This window comes from Impatiens glandulifera, chromosome 1 (assembly GCF_907164915.1).
Source record: "Impatiens glandulifera chromosome 1, dImpGla2.1, whole genome shotgun sequence".
Taxonomy (NCBI): domain Eukaryota; kingdom Viridiplantae; phylum Streptophyta; class Magnoliopsida; order Ericales; family Balsaminaceae; genus Impatiens; species Impatiens glandulifera.
The window spans coordinates 146,224,897-146,245,474 of record NC_061862.1 but is presented as its reverse complement, the minus strand read 5'-3'; the positions used below and the strand labels follow the sequence as shown (position 1 = coordinate 146,245,474).

At 30.8% G+C, this 20,578-nt stretch overlaps 1 protein-coding gene across 1 annotated transcript; it reads right to left on the bottom strand.

Annotated features, from left to right (window-relative positions):
* Positions 1–8,801: 8,801 nt before the first annotated feature.
* On the bottom strand, positions 8,802–11,571 carry LOC124909679 (CBL-interacting serine/threonine-protein kinase 21-like). Its single transcript, XM_047450338.1, has 8 exons — positions 11,566–11,571; positions 11,431–11,484; positions 11,193–11,318; positions 10,837–10,944; positions 10,667–10,747; positions 9,094–9,182; positions 8,953–8,988; positions 8,802–8,844 (listed from the first exon to the last, which is right to left on the bottom strand). The coding sequence occupies exons 1-8, from the start codon at positions 11,569–11,571 to the stop codon at positions 8,802–8,804; spliced, it is 543 nt and encodes a 180-aa protein (XP_047306294.1).
* Positions 11,572–20,578: the final 9,007 nt, after the last annotated feature.

Here is a 20,578-nt window from a genome sequence, read left to right as displayed (position 1 = left end):
TCCAATTTTGAGGTTTGTATTGGATGTATTAAGGGAAAGAAAACAAACGTAAGGAAATTGGGTGCCAACAGAACTACAGACGTCTTAGAACTCATTCATACTGATATTTGTGGGCCATTCCCTACGGCTTCTTGGAATGGTCAACGATATTTTATTTTGTTCATAGATGATTATTCAAGATATGGCTACCTTTATCTCATTAGTGAGAAGTCCCAAGCACTGGACGTGTTTAAGGCATACAAAGCTGAAGTAGAAAATCAGTTTGGTAAAAGAATTAAAGCTATCAGATCTGACCGTGGTGGTGAATACTATGGTCGATATGATGGATCAGGAGAACATCGTCCAGGACCATTTGCTAAATTCCTAGAGGAATGTGGAATTGTACCTCAATACACTATGTCAGGTTCTCCTCGCATGAATGGTGTATCTGAGAGACGTACAAAAGTTTAGAATGTCTCCAAGGCTATTGCAGTTGCGGAGAGACTGATAGAGCTCAAGATGTCCGTGGACAGGCAGAAGCTCATCCGAGGCGATGAGGAGAATGGTGGGGGAGACCCCTCACCCAAGAAGGGACATGCACACAACAACTCGAGAGGGTAAGTCGAGGAATCGGGTAAGACAAATGTTTGTCATATTTGTGGTGCTCACAATCACATAAAGTTTATGTGCCCATTCAAAGGGGAAAAGGTTGCAGTAGTTAAAGGAAATGAGTCTTCTGAGGAAGAGGAAGGGACTCGAATGGGGTCCTTGAGATTGCTCAATACTGTGAAGAATAGTATTGCAGAGCCGATCAAGGGAATAAAGAGGGGCTCAATGTTTATGGAAGCTTTAATTGGGGGAAGGCGCATCAAGATACTAGTGGATACAAGGGCTGGACAAAACTTAATGCGGGAAGGAGTAGCCAAGGCGTTGGGTCTTCGCATTAACCCAATGAGAGGGATGGTCGTGTCCTTCTATGTAGCCAAGCCAGTGGTCGGAGACTAGAATGGGACAGTCTCGTTTAGGGGAGGCTAAAGAAGTGCACACCAGGATCAGAGACTAGAATGAGACAGTCTCGTTTACCTTAGTCCCTATGGAAGACTATGATGTGGTGTTGGGATTACAATGATTAAATTAGGTACATACTTGTATAATGCCTTATTCTGATTCACTAATCATTTTGGATCACGTGAAGACTAGCGTGATACCAACAAGGAGAGAATTAGAGAGAATGTGCATGTTCTCGGCAATGAGATTCATTTGAGGTCGCAAACGTGGTAAAGAGACAATTTCCACTTTTGCTAGGAAGGATGATGGTGACGGTTCCAAGGGAAAGTGGAAGTACCCAAGTGAGTCCAGAGAGCGTGCAAAAAGAACTTCAAGGGGCTCAAGGCTAGAGGCACTAGACAACCATCATCTCTAAGAGGTTTGTCCACATGTGACGTTGTCCAATGTTAGTCCTCCTTCGCTCTCGCCATATCCGTAGAAGAGGAAACAAATTATGTTCGAGCATCTTTGGATAAAGTCACCAAGAAGATGAAGAAATGGGCAGATCTGAAGGGGCGTAGAGTTAAGGAAGGGGACTGAGGAAGGGAGAAGTTACCCCCGTAACAATTGAAGTCTATGTGATTTGTGCTCAAGGGGCTTGTGTGAAGTTATAAGGGACCGATCAAAATTGAGGGACATGTGGGAAATGTCTCATATCGATTGGAGCTGACCGATAGAAATCAAACCGAGCACTGGTCTAAGGTCGAGCCAAGGATGGCCACGACTTAGGTGGGGGAGAATGTCACGAACCATTCAAATGGGGTGACTATGTTAAGCCCACAAAGTGTATTCTCTAGAAGTTTCTAGGTTTTTGTAGCATTATCTCCTTTGTGGAATTCTCTAAAATTCTCTAGGAGTTCCTTATTCCAAGTAGGTTATGGAACTCTCTAAAATTCTATAGGAGTTCCTAGTTATATGTAAGGTCATGGAACTCTCTGGAATTCTGTAGGAGGTCCTAAATTATGTAGATAAGATAACTCTCTAAAATTCTCTAGGAGCTCTCAAGATTATGTAGTAAATATAATTCTCTAGAAGTCTTTAGGAATTCTTGGGTCTAGGTTACGTTATAGAAATATCTAGAATAACCTAGGTTAAGGAGGATCTAAAATGATCCATTCAATTTTATATTAAAAAGGCTTGTCCATAAACCAAGCACCTCACATACCTCACAATCTTGTACCTCACACTTGTAATAAACACGATATTGTCCCATCTTTTTCTCTCTCAGTGTTTCATTTTCTTGCATCTTTAGAAAGATTGAGTAGCTAGTATTGTGGTAATTTATACTAGTGTCGCACGGGACGATGAAACATTCGGTGAGCAAGTTTCAGCCCGTGACAATTTGCAGGCTTCAGAATTTAGTGTACTACCTATAAAACCTATGAAAGATGTAAATTTAGTTTTTATTTCTTTGTATGTCTTGAAATGAAGACTATTAGTCCCCTTGTCTAAGAATATATATTTATATTTGTATCAACAATATATTTAATAATAATAAAAATTATATGTTGAGTCAAATTATTTTGACTAAAATAAACTAGAGAACAAGCTTATGCTGCCTTTATTTTGATGATCATTGTTAAAAACTTAGTTGTGAATAAAGCTAAATTGTCTATTTGTTTTATGCGGGTGCATATATAAGACTATGCTACTTTAGACGTGGTTTGAAACATGCTTTCTTAGACGTGAAACGTAGTTAGACGAGGTCTAAAGGGAAACATAGTTAGACGTGGTAGTCTAACTCCTTTAGACAAGGTCTAAATGGAAATGTAGTTAGACGTGATAGTCTAATTCCTTTAGACGAGGTCTAAAGGGAAGCGTAGTTAGAAGAGATCGTCTAACTACTTTAGACGAGGTCTAAAAGTAAGCGTAGATAGACGAGGACGTCTAATTCCTTTAGACGAGGTCTAAAGGGAAGCGTAGTTAGACGAGGATGTCTAACTCCTTTAGACGAGGTTTAAAGGGAAACGTAGTTAGAAGAGGTCGTCTAACTCCTTTAGACGAAGTCTAAAAATATGCGTAGTTAAACCAAGGAAGTCTAACTCCTTTAGACACGGTCTAAAGGAAAACGTAGTTAGACGTGGTAGTCTAACTCCTTTAGACGCGAACTAAAGAGATGCGTAGTTAGACGTGGTAGTCTAACTCCTTTAGATGAGGTCTAAAGGGAAATGTAGTTAGACGAGGTCGTCTAACTCCTTTAGACGAGGTCTAAAAGTATGCGTAGTTAAACGAGGAAGTCTAACTCATTTAGACACGGTCTAAAAGAAAACATAGTTAGACGTGGTAGTCTAACTCCTTTAGACGCGAACTAAAGGGATGCGTAGTTAGACGTGGTAGTCTAACTCCTTTAGATGAGGTCTAAAGGGAAACGTAGTTATATAAGGGCGTCTAACTCCTTTAGACGAGAACGTCTAACTTCTTTAAATGAGGTCTAAAGGGAAACGTAGTTAGACGAGATCGTCTAACTCTTTAGATGAGGTCTAAAGGGATGCGTAGTTAGACGAGGATGTCTAACTCCTTTAGACGCAGTCTAAAGGGAAACATAGTTAGACGTGGTAGTCTAACTCCTTTAGACGCGGTATAAAGGGTTGCATAGTAGACGTGGTAGTCTAACTCCTTTAGACGAGGTCTAAAGGGATGCGTAGTTAGACGAGGATGTTTAACTCCTTTAGTCGAGGTCTATAGGGATGCGTAGTTAGACGAGGTCGTCTAACTCCTTTAGACGAGGTCTAAAAGGATGCATAGTTAGATGAGGACGTCTAACTCCTTTAGACAAGGTCTAAAGGAGCACGTCTAATGCCTTACTTTAGCAGTCGTCTGAAGAAAGCATACATTTAACCACAATTAACTAGCATTCATTTACTCCTGCTTCACTCACTTCTGTGTAGTCTGACAAGTCAGCCAATTGTATCAAATGAATGAACGCCATGTACGCAAATATCCTTCCAACTGCCTGTCCAGTACAAGACAATATCAGAGGATATTCAGCGCACTACCAGTCCGGTACGGCCATAATCCATTTGCTCAGAGTCTTTTGTACTTTGGTACTATGGGCGTCCTTCCAATGGACACATGCCACGTGTACACAAAGAAGATTCGACCTTTGGTGTCCTTCTACTACAAATAGATGCTCATGAACAACGAATGGATCTCTCGGTCACCTGATACACAATCTTACTCTTTCTCCTATTGACTTCTTACATTCTTCAAGATTAAGAGAGAAATTCAATTACTGTCTAGCTGTGAGAATATTGTTGAAAATATTGTAAGTTAAACAGAGACTATTATGTTCAACAGAGAGTTAGTTAGCTCAGTAAGTTGTATTCGATTCAAAGTATTTAGTGGATATCCTTCCGGTTGTGGAAGAAGGGTGAAGTAGAAGTTTTATCTCCGAACATTCATAAAACTCCATGTGTTCTTTACTTTCTGTCATTTACATTCAGTCTTTCAAAGCTTCAAATCCAACGAACACTTCCGCACTTGAATTCGTTTCAAGAGTTTATAGGATTTGTGAAGAATAGAAATAAATACTAATCCCTCACAGGATTATTATCAAAGAGTTTATCGTAAGATATTAACAATATCCAGACCCTAGTCTCTATTGATAGCACCGATCCTATCATTATATGAAAAGAGTTTTACAAATTTTACCGGCGTAAGTTTATGTGTTGGTAACTTTTATAACTAGAACATAATTGTCACTACAACAAAAAAAGACTTTCGGCGACGCTTAAAAAGAATACTGTCAACCCTTAAAAGAGTCGCCAAAAATATCACCGACACTTATTTTTGCATCTCTAGAAGCAGGTTGTGCGCAAATTATAACGACACTTAATTAAACGTCGGTAACCTTAATTTAAGCGGTGCTAAAAGTCTTTTTAATTTTTAACAATTCTTTTATATTATAATATTGATTTTTTTTGACAATTTTATTTGAATATTTTTATTTTTAAATTAAACTATTATTAAGAAAAATTACTTCATACTAATTATTGAAATTTATAATTATAACAAAATTAACATAAATTCTCTCAACAAAATTATTTCGTAAAATCATAATCAAAAAATCTCCAAACAAAGTAGTCTTGAACAAAAAGATGAAATAGAAAACTGGAAATGAATGATTTTCATCTATTTGATCTTCTTCTTGAATATCCTTTTCATCTACTGCAATTATGTAAATGCATATTATTTTTAAGATAAAAATAAAAGGTATCAAGATAAAAAATAAAAGGTATATTGATGTGAATTAAATATAGACAAAATTTGAAAAAATAAACCTGGTTGTTGTGTCCACATTTCTTCTTTTCTACAGTTGACAACTCCCGACGATGGCTCTGATTTCGGTCTAGCCTGTGCCGCCTACGGCTGCCACCGCAACTTCCACCGCCGGTTACTAGAAAATCATGAGGTAACCTGAGATGATTACCCTTAATAATTCTCACCCACCGCCGGTTACTTGAAAATCATGAGGTAACCTGAGATGATTACCCTTAATAATTCTCACCATCAAGAATTCAATAGTAAATTTGGAAACCCATAAAAGGGAATTAAAAAAAAGTGGTGATGGTTTGCTGAAAATTAATATATGTTTGTGATAGAGTTGAAGAAGAAGAGAATATCTTGTCCGTCCATGTTCTTGCATTTGGGATCCTCTTCTCCCAAGTAGGGGTGAGCATAATATGGGTTTACCCAAACCCAACCCTAACCCAAACCCAAAATATTAATTTGGGATGGTTAATATGGGTTGGGTTGAGTATGGGTTGGGTTGAGTATGGGTTGAGTTTACTTTGGGTTGGGTTAGGGTTACCCAAATTACCCAAATTATATAAATTTAGTTTAATTCTCTATTATTAATCCAATATTAACTAATCATCTTCCAACTTTAAGTCGAACACGTTTTTGACATATTTAACATATTTTTCATACGTTTAACACGTTTTGTACACATCTAACACGTTTTTAATATTTTTAACACGTTTCACTTATAACATGTTTTTCACACGTTTAACACGTTTTTCACACGTTTAACACATTTTTCATACGTTTAACACGTTTTTCACTCGTTTTCACTTTTTTGACACGTTTTCACGTTTTTGACACGTTTAACACGTTTTCACGTTTTTGACACGTTTAACACGTTTTTGACATGTTTAACACATTTTCACACATAAACACGTTTTTCATGTTTTTTCACGTTAAACACGTTTTTGACATGTTTAATACGTTTAACGCGTTTTTGACAAGTTTAACACGTTTTTGACACGTTTAACACGTTTTAAACATATTTAACACGTTAACACATTTTTGACACGTTTAACACGTTTTAAACATATTTAACACGTTAACACGTTTTTGATAAGTTTAACACGATTTTCACGTTTTTGGCACGTTTAACACGTTTTTGGCACGTTTAACACGTTTTTGACATTTTAACACGTTTTTGATATGTATAACACGTTTTTCACACGTTTAACACGTTTTTCATATTTTTATTAGGTTTTCACACTTAAAATATGTTTTTCACACGTTTAACAAGTTTTTATGTTTTTGACATGTTTAACAAGTTTTTGACATGTTTACACGTTTTCATACTAATCACACGTTTTTGTCATGTTTAACACGTTTTTAACATGTTTAATACGTTTAACGCGTTTTTGACAAACATAATACTTTTTTTTACGTTTTTGGCACGTTTAACACGTTTTTAACATAACTAGCACGTTAACACTTTCTTGATAAATTTAACACGGTTTTCACGTTTTTGGCACGTTTAACACGTTTTTGATATGTTTAACACGTTTTCACATGTTTAACACGTCTTTCACACATTTAATATATTTTTCACGTTTTTAGCATGTTAAACACGTTTTTGACATATTTGACACGTTTTTCACATATTTGACACGTTTTTCATACATTAACACATTATTCACATTTTGGTACGTTTAATACGTTTTTGACATGTTTAACACGTTTTTCACATTCTTAACACGTCTAACGTGTTTGTAACATGTTTAATACGTTTGTAACATGTTTAACACATTTTTGGCACGTTTAACACGTTTTTGCCACGTTTAACACGTTTTTGACATTTTAACACGTTTTACACATTTAACATATTTTTGACATGTTCAACATATTTTTTTGCACGTTAACACGTTTTGATAAGTTTTAACACGTTTTGTCACGTTTAACACGTTTGACATTAAACGTGTCAAAAATGTGAAAAACATGTTAAACGTGTCAAAAACGTGTTAAACGTATCAAAATGTGCCAAAAACGAGGAAAACGTGCCAAAAACGTGGAATATGTGTCAAAACGTGTTAAACGTGCCAAAAACGTGAAAAACGTGTAAAAACATGTTAAACATGTTACAAACGTATTAATAATGTGAAAAACATGAAAAACATGTTAAACATGTCAAAACGTGTTAAACATGCCAAAACGTGAAAAATGTGTCAAAATGTGTTAAATGTGTCGTAATCGTGAAAAATGTGTCAAACGTGTTAAAAACGTGTTAAACATGTCAAAACATGAAAATAGTGTCCAACGTGTCAAATGTGTTAAACGTGTTGAATATGTGAAAAACGTATTAAACGTGTCGAAAACGTGAAAAACGTGTCAAAAACGTGTCAAAAACGTGTTAAACGTGTTGAACGTGTCAAAACGTGTTAAACGTGTCAAAACGTGTTAAACGTGTCAAAACGTGTTAAACGTGTCAAAAATGTGAAAAACGTGTGAAACATGTCAATAATGTGAAAAACGTATTAAACGTGTTGAAAACGTGTTAAACGTGTCGAAAATGTGTTAAACGTGTCAAAACGTGTCAAAATCGTGTGAAATGTGTGAAAACATGCCAAAAATGTGAAAACGTGTGAAACGTGTAAAAAATGTGAAAGATATGTTAAACGTGTCAAAACGTGTTAAAACGTGTTAAACGTGCCAAAAATGTGTCAAAATGTGTTAAACATGTCGAAAACGTGAAAAAACGTGTCAAAACGTGTCAAACGTGTCAAAAACGTGTTAAACATGTCAAAAACATAGAAAACGTGTTCAACGTGTCAAAAATGTGTTAAACGTGTCAAAAACGTGTTAAACGTATTAAAAATGTCAAAAATGTGAAAAACGTGTTAAACGAATAAAAATATGTTAAATGAGTCAAATAAATGTTAAATAAAAAAATTAAAAAAAATAATTTGGGTTACCCAACCCATACTCAACCCAACCCATACCCAACCCATATTAGTAAATAATATGGGTTGAATTATGGGTTGGGTAATTTAATTTGGGTTGAATATGAGTTGGGTAATACGGGTTGGGTTTACCGGTTTGCTCACCCCTACTCCCAAAATATCGTTCTCCCATGTTCCCTCTCACAAGGAGAAGGGCAATATCATAAATAAAATAATGTATTATTGTTATTTATAATACTTTATAGAAACAAAAACAAAATAGGTGTATATTTGTATATATTTCATAATTGGCGTATCAATCAATTGTACAAATGTTTATTTGTCAAGCTTTATTCTAAATTCTATTACTCTATATTTTTTTTGTACAAATATTTTTATTGATATCTGTGGCAGAAATTAGATTGCCAAACTAGGACAGAATAAATATTCTAATCAATATGCTCATTGATTTTTTTTATTGTAAAATTAGAATATGCACTTTATTTTTCTCAAAACAAGAATTATCTATAGTTATGCAATTGTGTGGTATATTTCGATGTTGGCTTGTGATGAATGAAATTGGGTCTTCTCGATAACAACTTAGTTTCTAGAAGGGTGAATTATAGACAAGTATTTGTTAGAGCTATATTCAATATACTATAATGTTTTAGACAATGTAAAGATGTTTTAGACAATGTAAAGGAAATGCATAGTAACAAAAGAATAAAGGCATACATACTTACATTTATACCGTGAATCCTGAGAAAGTAGGATCGATAAACAATACCTGCCAGTAAATAAAGTCCAAATACGCATAGAATTATGAAAATATTTTAAACTTAATTAGCAAAAATGTGGCATGAAGAGCAGATTAAGAATTAAATTAACTTACATGATTATTAAGGAACCAAACCAACCAAATCCATTTCCATTAATTGATACTATCTTCGCACAACCAGACGGATATCTTAAAGATGTAACCTACCAGAAATATAAAAGGATCTTCAGATACTGAATTCAAGAATAATCAGCATGATGTAGTATAATTAGGTGACTCACATAACTACAAGTTCTAACATTCTTCAGTCTATCAGGTCAATACAAAAATAATTAAGGATGGTTCTTGATCAAGTTTAATAAAAAGATGAATATGACTAAAGGCTCATCTGAAGTCCATCGAGATCACATAATACAATACATAAACTGTGAGTGATCAATTGAGCTGAGAACCAATATTCGATGTATAACCAATGGCAGAACATACAGGATAACCTAAAAGAAGCAAAATCATATAAAACCATTAAGTTACATATATAGAGATGAACAATCTTTTTGTTACTTTTTCTAATAATAATACGAAAAATGTCTATCCTCTATACCAAGACCAATCAAAGTCTGACAGGTATTTGTATTATTGATGGCTTAAAGCCTCAAAAGAATTTAAAAAACATAATAAATAGAATTTAAATAACGATAAGATTTAAACATCAAAAGTTTCATCTTCAATCTTGTTGACAACAAGCCATACTGAAATGTGACAGTCCTTTGTAATTCTGAATGAACAAGGGGAAATAAAACAATGGTGTTTCATTCTTTAATATGTTTTGTTTCATATGAGTCTAGTTTACAAATGGAAACATAATCAGTAAACAAACCAGGCAGCCAAAACATCGGGATTGGTTGTGGTTGAAAATCATTGAATCACAAAGTTGGTCCATAGAAATGAAGAACACAATGAGCCTAAAGTAACATAGGAAATCCAAGACATAACAGTGATTGATAGATGGAGGAATTTGAAACGACTACACGAGGAAGACATATAGCAGGAATTGATGTGGTTTCATGAATATATCATGATGATGATGAAGATGATCTTATTTAGTGTAGGAGGAAGAAAACAAAGACTTTCTTGTAGTGAATGGATTTCTACAAAACAATCACACTATTCAAATCATCATCTACCATCAAAATAAAAATCTAAATACAAATGATTAATTTTCTTTTTACAGTATTATAACTCAAACCAAAAAGTATAAAACTTCCATATAAGCAGATCAACCATATAAGAAAAACATCTAATACAAGAAAAATAAGAAGAAGAATCTCAAGATCTGCACATTCAATATTATACTTAGAGTTCTAACCTAAAAACAATACACCTCTCACTCTCTTTTCTTTTCTTCTTTTCTTTTTGGACCATGGTTTTTTTCCCTTCTTTTCTTTTAGGAATATGGTTTTTACCCAGGACTAGCATAATATCTAACCTATGAACTCCCACTTCAATCAAGGTGCTTACAGTGTGAATCATATTTGTCACCTCACACCTCTTAGTTAAAGACTCTTACCACTTTAGCTATACCATGGGTGGAACCTCTCACTTTCCTAAACTCACTAGATATTTACTCAAATTGATTGTATGCATCTCTTAACTTGGTCTCATTCATCCTTTGAACTGAGAGTCTTACACCCTCAACAACAAGCTCAATTTTCTGCGTTTCAGTCTTTGTATGTTTAGATCCAACTGTTATCTTCTGTTTTCCGTTATACTAAATTGTGAAAAATGGGGATGTATTAGCTTTATCATACATGTTAAGAATTATTGGTAATTAAACCATATATCTATCTTGAGTGTCACCTGTTCAAAAAGTCCAGACAACTCAAGGTCATGTGATAATGCTATTAGTTGGAAAGCATTCATAAAGGAGGTATTATGTGGTTTCTCCTTCTCTGTCTCTTTTCTTTCCTGCTTTGGAACAATTTGTTCAGAATATATTCAAATATTTTTATTCTACTTGAGATTATCAACATCTTAGTCTTACTTTCATTTGATGAAGTATCTTGGATATTAGTTTCTTTTGGCCTTCTGTAAACCATTCTAGATATGTGTAGTCTGCTCTATAAATTTACTAGAAATTTCAAACAACTAAAAGTTAGATATGAGAACAACTTATCTGAAATATGATGCATGAACGGAAAGGGATATGAATGCACCTTCTTATACAAGTTCATCAGGGTGGATTCATCAAAAGGGAGATAACCATCAAGCATTTCAAAAAGAATTATCCCACATGACCATACATCTACAGCGGCTCCCTCGTAACATTTTCTTGTAAGAAACTGTTCAAAAAATATTTGTTTTATCAATTGAAGTATACTGTAATAAATATGCATGTTCATCCTTTAATCTTCAATTTTAAGATAAATTGATGAATTTATACTTAATTCTCACCTCTAGTACTACATAGCATGGAGAGCCACATGCAGTTGATAGAAGGTTTCCTGACTGTTGAAACAACAGTTATTAACGATTAGACCATATTATAAGCATGCATACAACTAATGATCAATGGTAGTGTATATATACCTCCATAAGTTTGCAAATGTGGATGAAAGACACACAAGTGAGAGAGTAAAGAGAGATCCTGCTTTAGTTGATGAACATAATCCTAATGAAGTAACAAAACAGACAACAGTTTAAAAGACAATGTCATATGCTTAAACTAAAATTATGAATCGAGTTTGTATAGTTCTACCGTTAGAATGGTCACTCCAAATAATGTTCATTTCATTTTCTTATATGTTCTTAATATACGCTCACTAAAGCAAATAGAATAAACAAGCAATCACTTCAAGGCTTCAAGGCTTGCACATGTGCTAAAAAAATATAGCATACAAGACTTGAAAGAAGAATCAGATACATATATTCAATATATTCGTTAAATACAATCAAATAAATAGAACATGATGCATAAACTTCACCTTCTAATATTATTAACATAAAATTCAGACTCATATGGAGGACGAGTTTTCTCATCATACAACAACAATAGAACTCTAGAGTATATGTATATGACCGTGAATGATCTGCATGTGCGAATGGAATGCAATATATATATATAGATATGGAATGGGAAGAGTCGAAATTGAAGCAGTTGATATGGAGATTGAATGATTACCGTAAGTAGGAGAGTAATTTACAGATAACACTCATCTAGGTGATATGAAGAATGTCAGAGAATAAAGAATTAAAGAATTTATTGAGTTGAAAGTTTTACATACATAGAAACAGAGATGAATGGGGAGACTGACACTAGCTGCGGAGAAGAACTCAGTAGGTTAGAAAATGAATGGGTCTCTTCAACACAAAAAAAGAATTAGTCATGGGCTTTTCTACCTATCTAAAAATTGATTCCTAATTTTAAAAATTATACAAGTTAAATTTTTATTATTAAATATAATGTTTAATTCATTTATTTTTAATTTATATTATTTTTTATTTTTTATTTAATTCAATTTAAATAATAATTAAATAAAAGACATATATTAATAATTTTTTTTAATAATGCTATAAAAAATATGTTACATAAAAAATAATAATTAAATTTAAATGCTAATAAAATTTTAAGTTAAATTTAATTTTAAAAAGATTAAATAGTGAAATAAAATATTTATAAAGTTTAAAAATAAATCATAAAAAAATATTAAAATTTAGAATAGTTAAATTATAAGGATTTTAACAAAGTTTATATATATAAAAATAGAGGTGGTTGTATAGGTATAAATGTTGACAAACGTTTTTTTTCTTTTAAATTTTACCCTCGCTTAATATGCGTTGGCATATAAAGGTCGTTGGAAGGATGTTTTGTTGTAGTGTGTTCTTTACCGGCATAAGATTATGTGTCGATAAATCTTCACCGGCACATAATTAACCCTTACTTGACAAGTTTTAGAGAACTTTGTTCAAAAGAAGAAAGTTTATTCAAGCAGAATTCTAGAGAAAGCTTGCTTTCTTTGGGAGACAAAAATACTACATTCTTGTATAGGAAATGCGCAGCTCGATATTTCAAGAACCAAATCATCAGATTGAAAGACTGTAATGGGGAAATGCTCTAAGGAACAGGAAGAAGTTTAAAAGGAAGCTATAAGTTATTATAAGGATCTATTTGGAACAAAACCGAGTAAAGGAGAATTTGATTTCAGACTTCGGGAATTGCAACAAATTGTTCCAAGAAGAATCAACAATGAGGATGTTGATAAGCTGGTAGCAAGGGTCAATCATGAAGAGATCAAGAAAGTTCTGTTTTCGATGAAAGAAGGTTAAAGTCCGAGGTCGGATAGATACAATGCGACTTTTTTCAAGGAAAACTGGGAGATAGTCGGGAAAGATGTAAGTGAAGGGGTCCTAGATTTCTTTCAAAACAGGAAATGCTTAAGCAATGGAAAAAAGTATTGAATCTGATTCCCAAAATCTCACTGGCGGAAAAATTCAGGACTTTCGTCCTATTTAATGCTTTAACGTAATATATAAAATCATTTTTAAAATCCTTTCGCAAATATTTAAAACTGTTATTTCAAAATTAATCAATTTAGGGCCATCATCTTTTATTCTAAATCGCGTTATCTCCCATAACATACTTCTTATGTAGAGTTTATTGAAAGGTTATGGGAAGAAAGTTATATCTTTGAGAGTGACTTTCAAAATTGATATTCGGATAGCTTTTAACTCGATAAGATGAGAATCTATCCATGAATTCCTTTATGTTTTCGGTTTACCTAACATTTTTATCGAGTGGTTAATGCAGTCTGTTTTGACCCCTCACTTCATTGTGAGCGTGAATGGCATACATAATGTCTTCTTTAATGGTGAAAGGGGAGTAATGCAATAAGATGCTCTCTCACCTTACCTCTTCGTTCTTATTATGGAAATCCTGGACTACATCTTTAAAATGCTCCTAAGGAACCATAAATTCAAATTTCACCCATACTACAAGGAATAAGCAATAACACAAGTTTGTTTCGCTAATGATTTGTTCTTTGTGGCTCACGTAAATGTCGAATATGTCTACAATCAAGGAAGCACTGACAATGTTTTATAGTATTGCAGGTTTATTCATTAATGAAGACAAAAATTAGGCTTTCTATATAAGAGGAGTGAAGGAGGATTTGAATCAGAATATATTTAATATCATGGGGATAAGAGAATGAACGCTTGCAGTCAAATATATTGGAGTCCCCTTATCTGCGAATCAACTTCGAAGCTCATATTTTCGCCCACTTATTGAAAAGGTCAAAAATTATATCATGGGTTGGGCTACAAAAAAATTTGTCATACGCAGAAAGAATAGAGCTTGTGAAAAGAGTTACTATGAGAATCATTGGATATTAGGCACAATAAATAGTCATTCCCAAAAAATTTATGGTTGAACTGGATAAGTTGATGAGAGACTTTATCTGGAAAACTCAAGGCATAGGAGGCAAAAAGGTCAAATGGGAAACTGTATGTACCCCAAACAAAGAAGGAGCGCTTGAATTAAAAATTGTGTCATATGGAATCGAGCGCTCACAATCAAACATGTATGGGCCCTTGAGATGAAAGTAGTTTCATTATGGGTCAAATGGGTTCATACGAGATTGATGAAAGGAGAAGTCAACATATGGATATGCCAAATCATAAATGAAATGGCATGGTCCTTGAATGAAATGCTAAAAAGTAGAGGAGAGGCATATGAGAAGATGAAGTTTAGAATCGGTAATGGAAAGGGAATAATATTCTAGCATGATTCATGACTAGAGAATAGTCTTATAATATTTTGGGGGGATTTACCATCTATTAGAGTCACAATTAGAACAAATTGTCTCTTGTACTTAGTTAGAGATATTCAAGAAAAAAAACGCAGCTTTATTTTGAGGAGTATTCTAGAAGGAATTAAAATTTTTGAATTTTATCAATAATATGCAATTCAAATGAAACACTAATACAAAGAGTTTGTATACTGTTATGAATGGAAAATTTGTGGCAAGAAAAGGATGGAAGATCATCAGAACAAAGGAGGTGGTGGTCGATTGGCATAAAGTAATGTGGTCTTCAAAGGTTATACCTTGACACCAATTCATCATTTGTCCGACATTCAAGAAAATATTGGTGATAATAGACAAAATTAAGAAATATATGAATAATCCATACGTCAATTGTCCAATTTGCGCAGTAAAAGGGGAAAGCATTGACCACATGTTTAGGGAGTGCACGTTTGTATCCAAGCTGTGGATTAATTTTACTCATAACATGAATATCACTAACTTTTCATGTACATGGAACAAAATCATAAAGTTTGTAAAGAAAAAGGCTATGGGTGATAGCTTCTACGCAAATATTTTCAAATGTTTTTTTGGACCTCAGGTCTACAATACATGGAGATATAAAAATACAAGAATTCATAGCAAAAATAAGAAAACAGAATGAAAAGTTTGAGATGATATTATTTCTGATGACAATGCTCTCATATATACATGGAGGGGAATTTCGATTAATGAAGATAGTTTAAAGCTCAGTCAAAGATGGAATATCACCTATAAAATCATTACAAGGAAAGAAAGGTTCAAATAATTCTTGTTTGATGACTTGTTTGTAATTCAATTGTTTATTCTGTAATTCAGTTGTTTGAAACTCAGTTGGTGTTTTCAACAAAGCTAGGGTTTGTCTAGCTTTATTTCTTAAAACTCATTTTCCACTTTTAAGGTTTTTTTATTGAAATGGCACTAAAGCGTTTTTTCAAAAAAAAAATATATATGTCAGTATAGACCTTTGCCGACTCTATTTTTATTGACACTAATTTATGTGCCGGTAAGATTTTCTGTAATACATATATACGCCGCGAAGCCTTAATTTATGTGTCGGTACAAGTCATTTCTGGTGGACTGAGTAAAAATACAATAATTATTTTCTCTTACAATAAAATTATATAATAACTCAATTACAAATATTAAAAATGGATTAAACAGACAAATGATTAACTCAATAAATGAATCAAACACAGGCCCAATTGTTATTTGACATTCGAAGTTGGAAGTTGGGTCATTTTTATCAAATGAGGCTCAAACTTTAAATTATCAAAGAATTAAGTATTATTTTTAAGATTTATACCTTCTAATTAGTCGAAATTGGTTTTGATCATTAAAATTTTTGTTTAATTTAAGAATTTTTTTGTGTAATTTAAGAAAAATTGAACAAAAATATATTTTTATTTACTTATTAAGAAACATTACGATGACATAACTTTGTATACATTCTATCCATTTAGAAGTATTTGCATTTTAAATTGAGAATTTATTTTTGAGACATACTTGTTTAAAATCATCGAATACGGTTTGAATGTTTTGAAAGATATGTAATTTGTGAAAATAATTTTAAAAAAAATTGTTATTTTGTTTTTATAAATTTGATAAATTGATTCAGAAATGAAAAATATTATGTTAATGTTCATATTCGTTTGGAAAAAACGCTTCAAATAGATAATTTGAGATTCATGTGAAACAATTTAAAGTTCGAACCTCTCGATAAAAAGACTCAACTTCGCCTCAAATAACATTTGGGTCAAAACATTTAATGAATAAATTAGTATAATCTCACAAATACATATAATTTGATTTCTTCTAATTACAAATGTTCTGAGCTTTACATTTGTGATTTCAAATATTTCAACATATTAAAATATGTAATAACCAAGAAAAGTTATAACTTTTTAAATTACACTGTGAACTAGATTGAAAAACAAATATATGTAAAATATGATCAAATATATACTATCAACATATCCATTAAATATAAGACAAAGTATTTTATAAATGGACAAATATATTTAGCTCTAAAAGCAAATTCAACCCTTTATTCACACCAAATTATATATTTATTTTAAGAAGATTTATAAACAACAAAATCAAATAATATATATATATATAAAAGTTGAATGAATTAATGCATGGCATACGTTCTATTTGATTATATGTATTTTTTTATATTAAATTATTTAATATTAAATTATATTTAAATGGTTGATTTCTTTTATGATTTTTTCAACATTTATTTTAAATTATTTTCATAACAATAAATAAGAAAAAAAGTGTTAAAAAAGATTCGACTATACCCTTTTTCAATACTTCATCTTCGCATTTTACAATACTTTATTAATTTATTATTTATTTTTAAAATTTTCTTCCATATCATATAAAAGTCTTTTAACTTCACACGCTATAAAAAATAGATTCCTAAATTTCATAAATAATTTTATTGAAACTATGTTTTTAAACATTAGTTAATAATATTCTTTTCTTACATAATTATCATTATTTTCTCTTATATGTTATGATCAGTTTGAATTAGTTTAGTTATATTGTAAAAATATTAAGATGTAATCTCACTCCTCCATATAAGATTGTAAATCTCAATTTTTCTTATATAAAAGTATGATTTATTAAACTAATAAATAAAATCAGATTGTATTAATGTTATTGAAATCTATTTATATGTATTCTCACAATCAATATTATATAAATTTCATTTATTTTTATTTAAAATTATTAGGGGTAATAGGTATAATATTCTAGGTACATTATTTAAGTTTTAAATATATTCTATATATGATATTGTTTGACATATTTTGATTGTGTTTCTCAAGTTTTAAATATATTCTATCATTATTTTCATCAAGTAATGATAGAGAGCGGGAAAGAAATAACAAGAAAGTGTAGGGAAATGATGTGTAAATCCTTAAGTGGATTGAAAATCTAAAAATTCTCTCTCCTATTAAATTTTTAAACCACTTAGGGATTGACACATCATTTCCCTACACTTTCTTGTCATTTCTTTCTCGCCCTCTATCATTACTCATTTTGAATAATAAACATATTTCGTCTTTAAATCAAATTAAATTCATTCTCACTCCAAATTTTTTATCACTAAATGAATAGTCGTCATTTTGGTGTAAGTCATTTTTAACCGATTTAAGATTATTACAGATTTTGTATTACAATATTATATTTTATATTACAATATTATATTTTATATTTCGTAATTTTTATTATATTATTTACATTTTAACTATATAACTATCATACATCTTTCTCTCCTTTAAAATTAATATTCTTTATTACCTAAAGATTATTTTAGGGTACAACACAAACACACTATCTAAATGTGGAAGAGACGAATTAATAACAATCCTGCAATCGCCTTAGTCTATAAAATCGATCGTTGTCAGAAAATGGAACAAAGCAGATACGTGACGTTTGAGAATATAGTTAAAGAAGTCATCTCAAGACGAATGTGAAAGTTTTTGTCCGTAGTAAAACTTATAAAATTGAAAATGGATATACCACGTATAATTGGAATTTTTGAATATTTTCAATAAAGTTTTATAACATATTAAATGATTTTAAATATTTATGGTGTAAATTTAAATTTAAAAAATGTAGGAAGAACAATTTTAAATAAAAAAATATGTGTTGAGAAATATTTCAAACTTAATTAAATATATTGTAAATATTATACTTATTATTATCAAATTATTATTTATTAATTTAAAGATAGAGAGCGATAAAATTTTTGACAAGAATATGTAGGGAATAATGTGTCACATTTTAAGTGAATTGAAAATTTAATAGGGGAGAGAATTTTCAGATTTTCAAATCAATTATAATGTGACAAATCATTCCCTACACATTTTTGTCAAGATTTTTTCTGCTCCCTATCGTTACTTTATTTATTAAACTAATAAATAAAATCATATCTATTAATATTATATAAATAAAAAAGTGTCCGGCTTCACTCTATTTATAAGCAAGCGTTTATTAAAAACATATATTGGTTTCTCTTTCATTATGGCTAAAATGATGAAGATTAATTATGCCATCTTAATTCTATCAATATTTTTCATTATGTTAAATCAAAATGCTAGCATTGAAGGAAGGATGATGACTACAAGGATGAATACTCAGAAGATTACTAATCAACGGATAGTGGGAAAAGATATGGATAAAGCTTCTGCTATACATGGTAACAGTCGCCATGGCATAGGTCATATTATTGTCCACAGCATAAGGAAATGAGTTGCCTCATTTCATATATGAAAAATAAGTTTGGTCTAAATAAAACTTTATAATATATATTGATATTTATAAAAATTAATTATAACAATATTTAATAAAAGTCTTTTCTTTAAATTTTAAATAGTTCAACTACATCTTCCATACTTCTACAAATTTATATTTAGTTACTTGAGTGCATGCTTGCTAGCTATATGTCTTCTTAATATAAAATAAGTAAATGCAATAATTAAAACTAATACAACAATTTAATTATATATACAAAAAAAATTATAATTGTAGTACCATTCATCGTAAAATATTAGTAACATTAATATACCTGAGATAAAGAAACTAACAAGTTATTCAATATATATTTATTATTTAACATAATGCTAATTATTTTTAAAGAAATAAATAATAACTCATTTTTAGAGTTATTTTATTATTAACCTAAAAAAAGAAAACACCAAATCCCATTAATATACTTTAATAAATTGGAGTAATTCAAGTGACAAATATATATAAGATTAAATGTTACAAGTTAATTCTCATTAAATCCGTTTTAAGTTGAAGTGAGATAAAAAAACACCAAATGTCACGGCATTACAAAAAAAAATCCGATTTGCAATAAGTGTCTAGCAACATTCTTTACATTAAAAACGGACTTTACTAATTTTCTTAGTATTCTTTCGGAACTTCGCACTTAAATTTGTAAAGACATCTAAACATTGCAAAGAGCCAGTTACGATTTTATATTAGTGTTTACAATAATTGTTTTAACATCATTTTGCACTAAATTCAGATATAATGCAAAAATACAATTTTTTCTAAAATTATAATTAACATGGTAAATATATATTTGCAATAGGTTTGCAATAAATATTTTATTAGTAAATCAGTTATTTTTACAATAAAAAATATAATAGAATAAATATATTAAATAATAAAAATATAATAAACATAAACTACAATACCATATAAAATTAAGTAATGCAATAATTTTCACAATACTCAGTATAACGAATATACGAAAATGAAGCAATAAACTTTACACATTTTTATGCAACTATATATATTCTATTTACATTAAAAATATATTAAATATAAATTGTAATAACTTATCAAATTATAAAATGCAATAATTTTTGCAATACTTTATTAAATTACGTAATGCAATACTCTTTGCAATACTTATATTTTTATTTGCAAATTTATTTGCAATTTTATTTAGAATATTTGGTTTGAAATTTTATTTTTCATGTAATTGATCTGTAATGTTTTTCGCAATATTGACTATGGCTGTAATTACATTATTCATAACTTTACAATAATATTAACATTAACTTTTACAACTTTAACATTATTTTAAATACACAATTTTTATAATTATATATAATTTATTTTAAAATTTTTTATTTTTATCCTTCTGCGCATTATTTCAAAAACTAATATTATAATGCAATTATTTTTTAAATGATTCTCTATTTAATATATATATATATATATATATATATAAT

Coding starts and splice junctions, on each gene's coding strand:
- LOC124909679 (XM_047450338.1), bottom strand. Junction 10,748..10,836: donor TGTCTGGACTTTTTGAACAG/GTGACACTCAAG, acceptor TTCACAATTTAG/TATAACGGAAAACAGAAGAT. Junction 8,989..9,093: donor TTTGGTTCCTTAATAATCAT/GTAAGTTAATTT, acceptor ATTTACTGGCAG/GTATTGTTTATCGATCCTAC.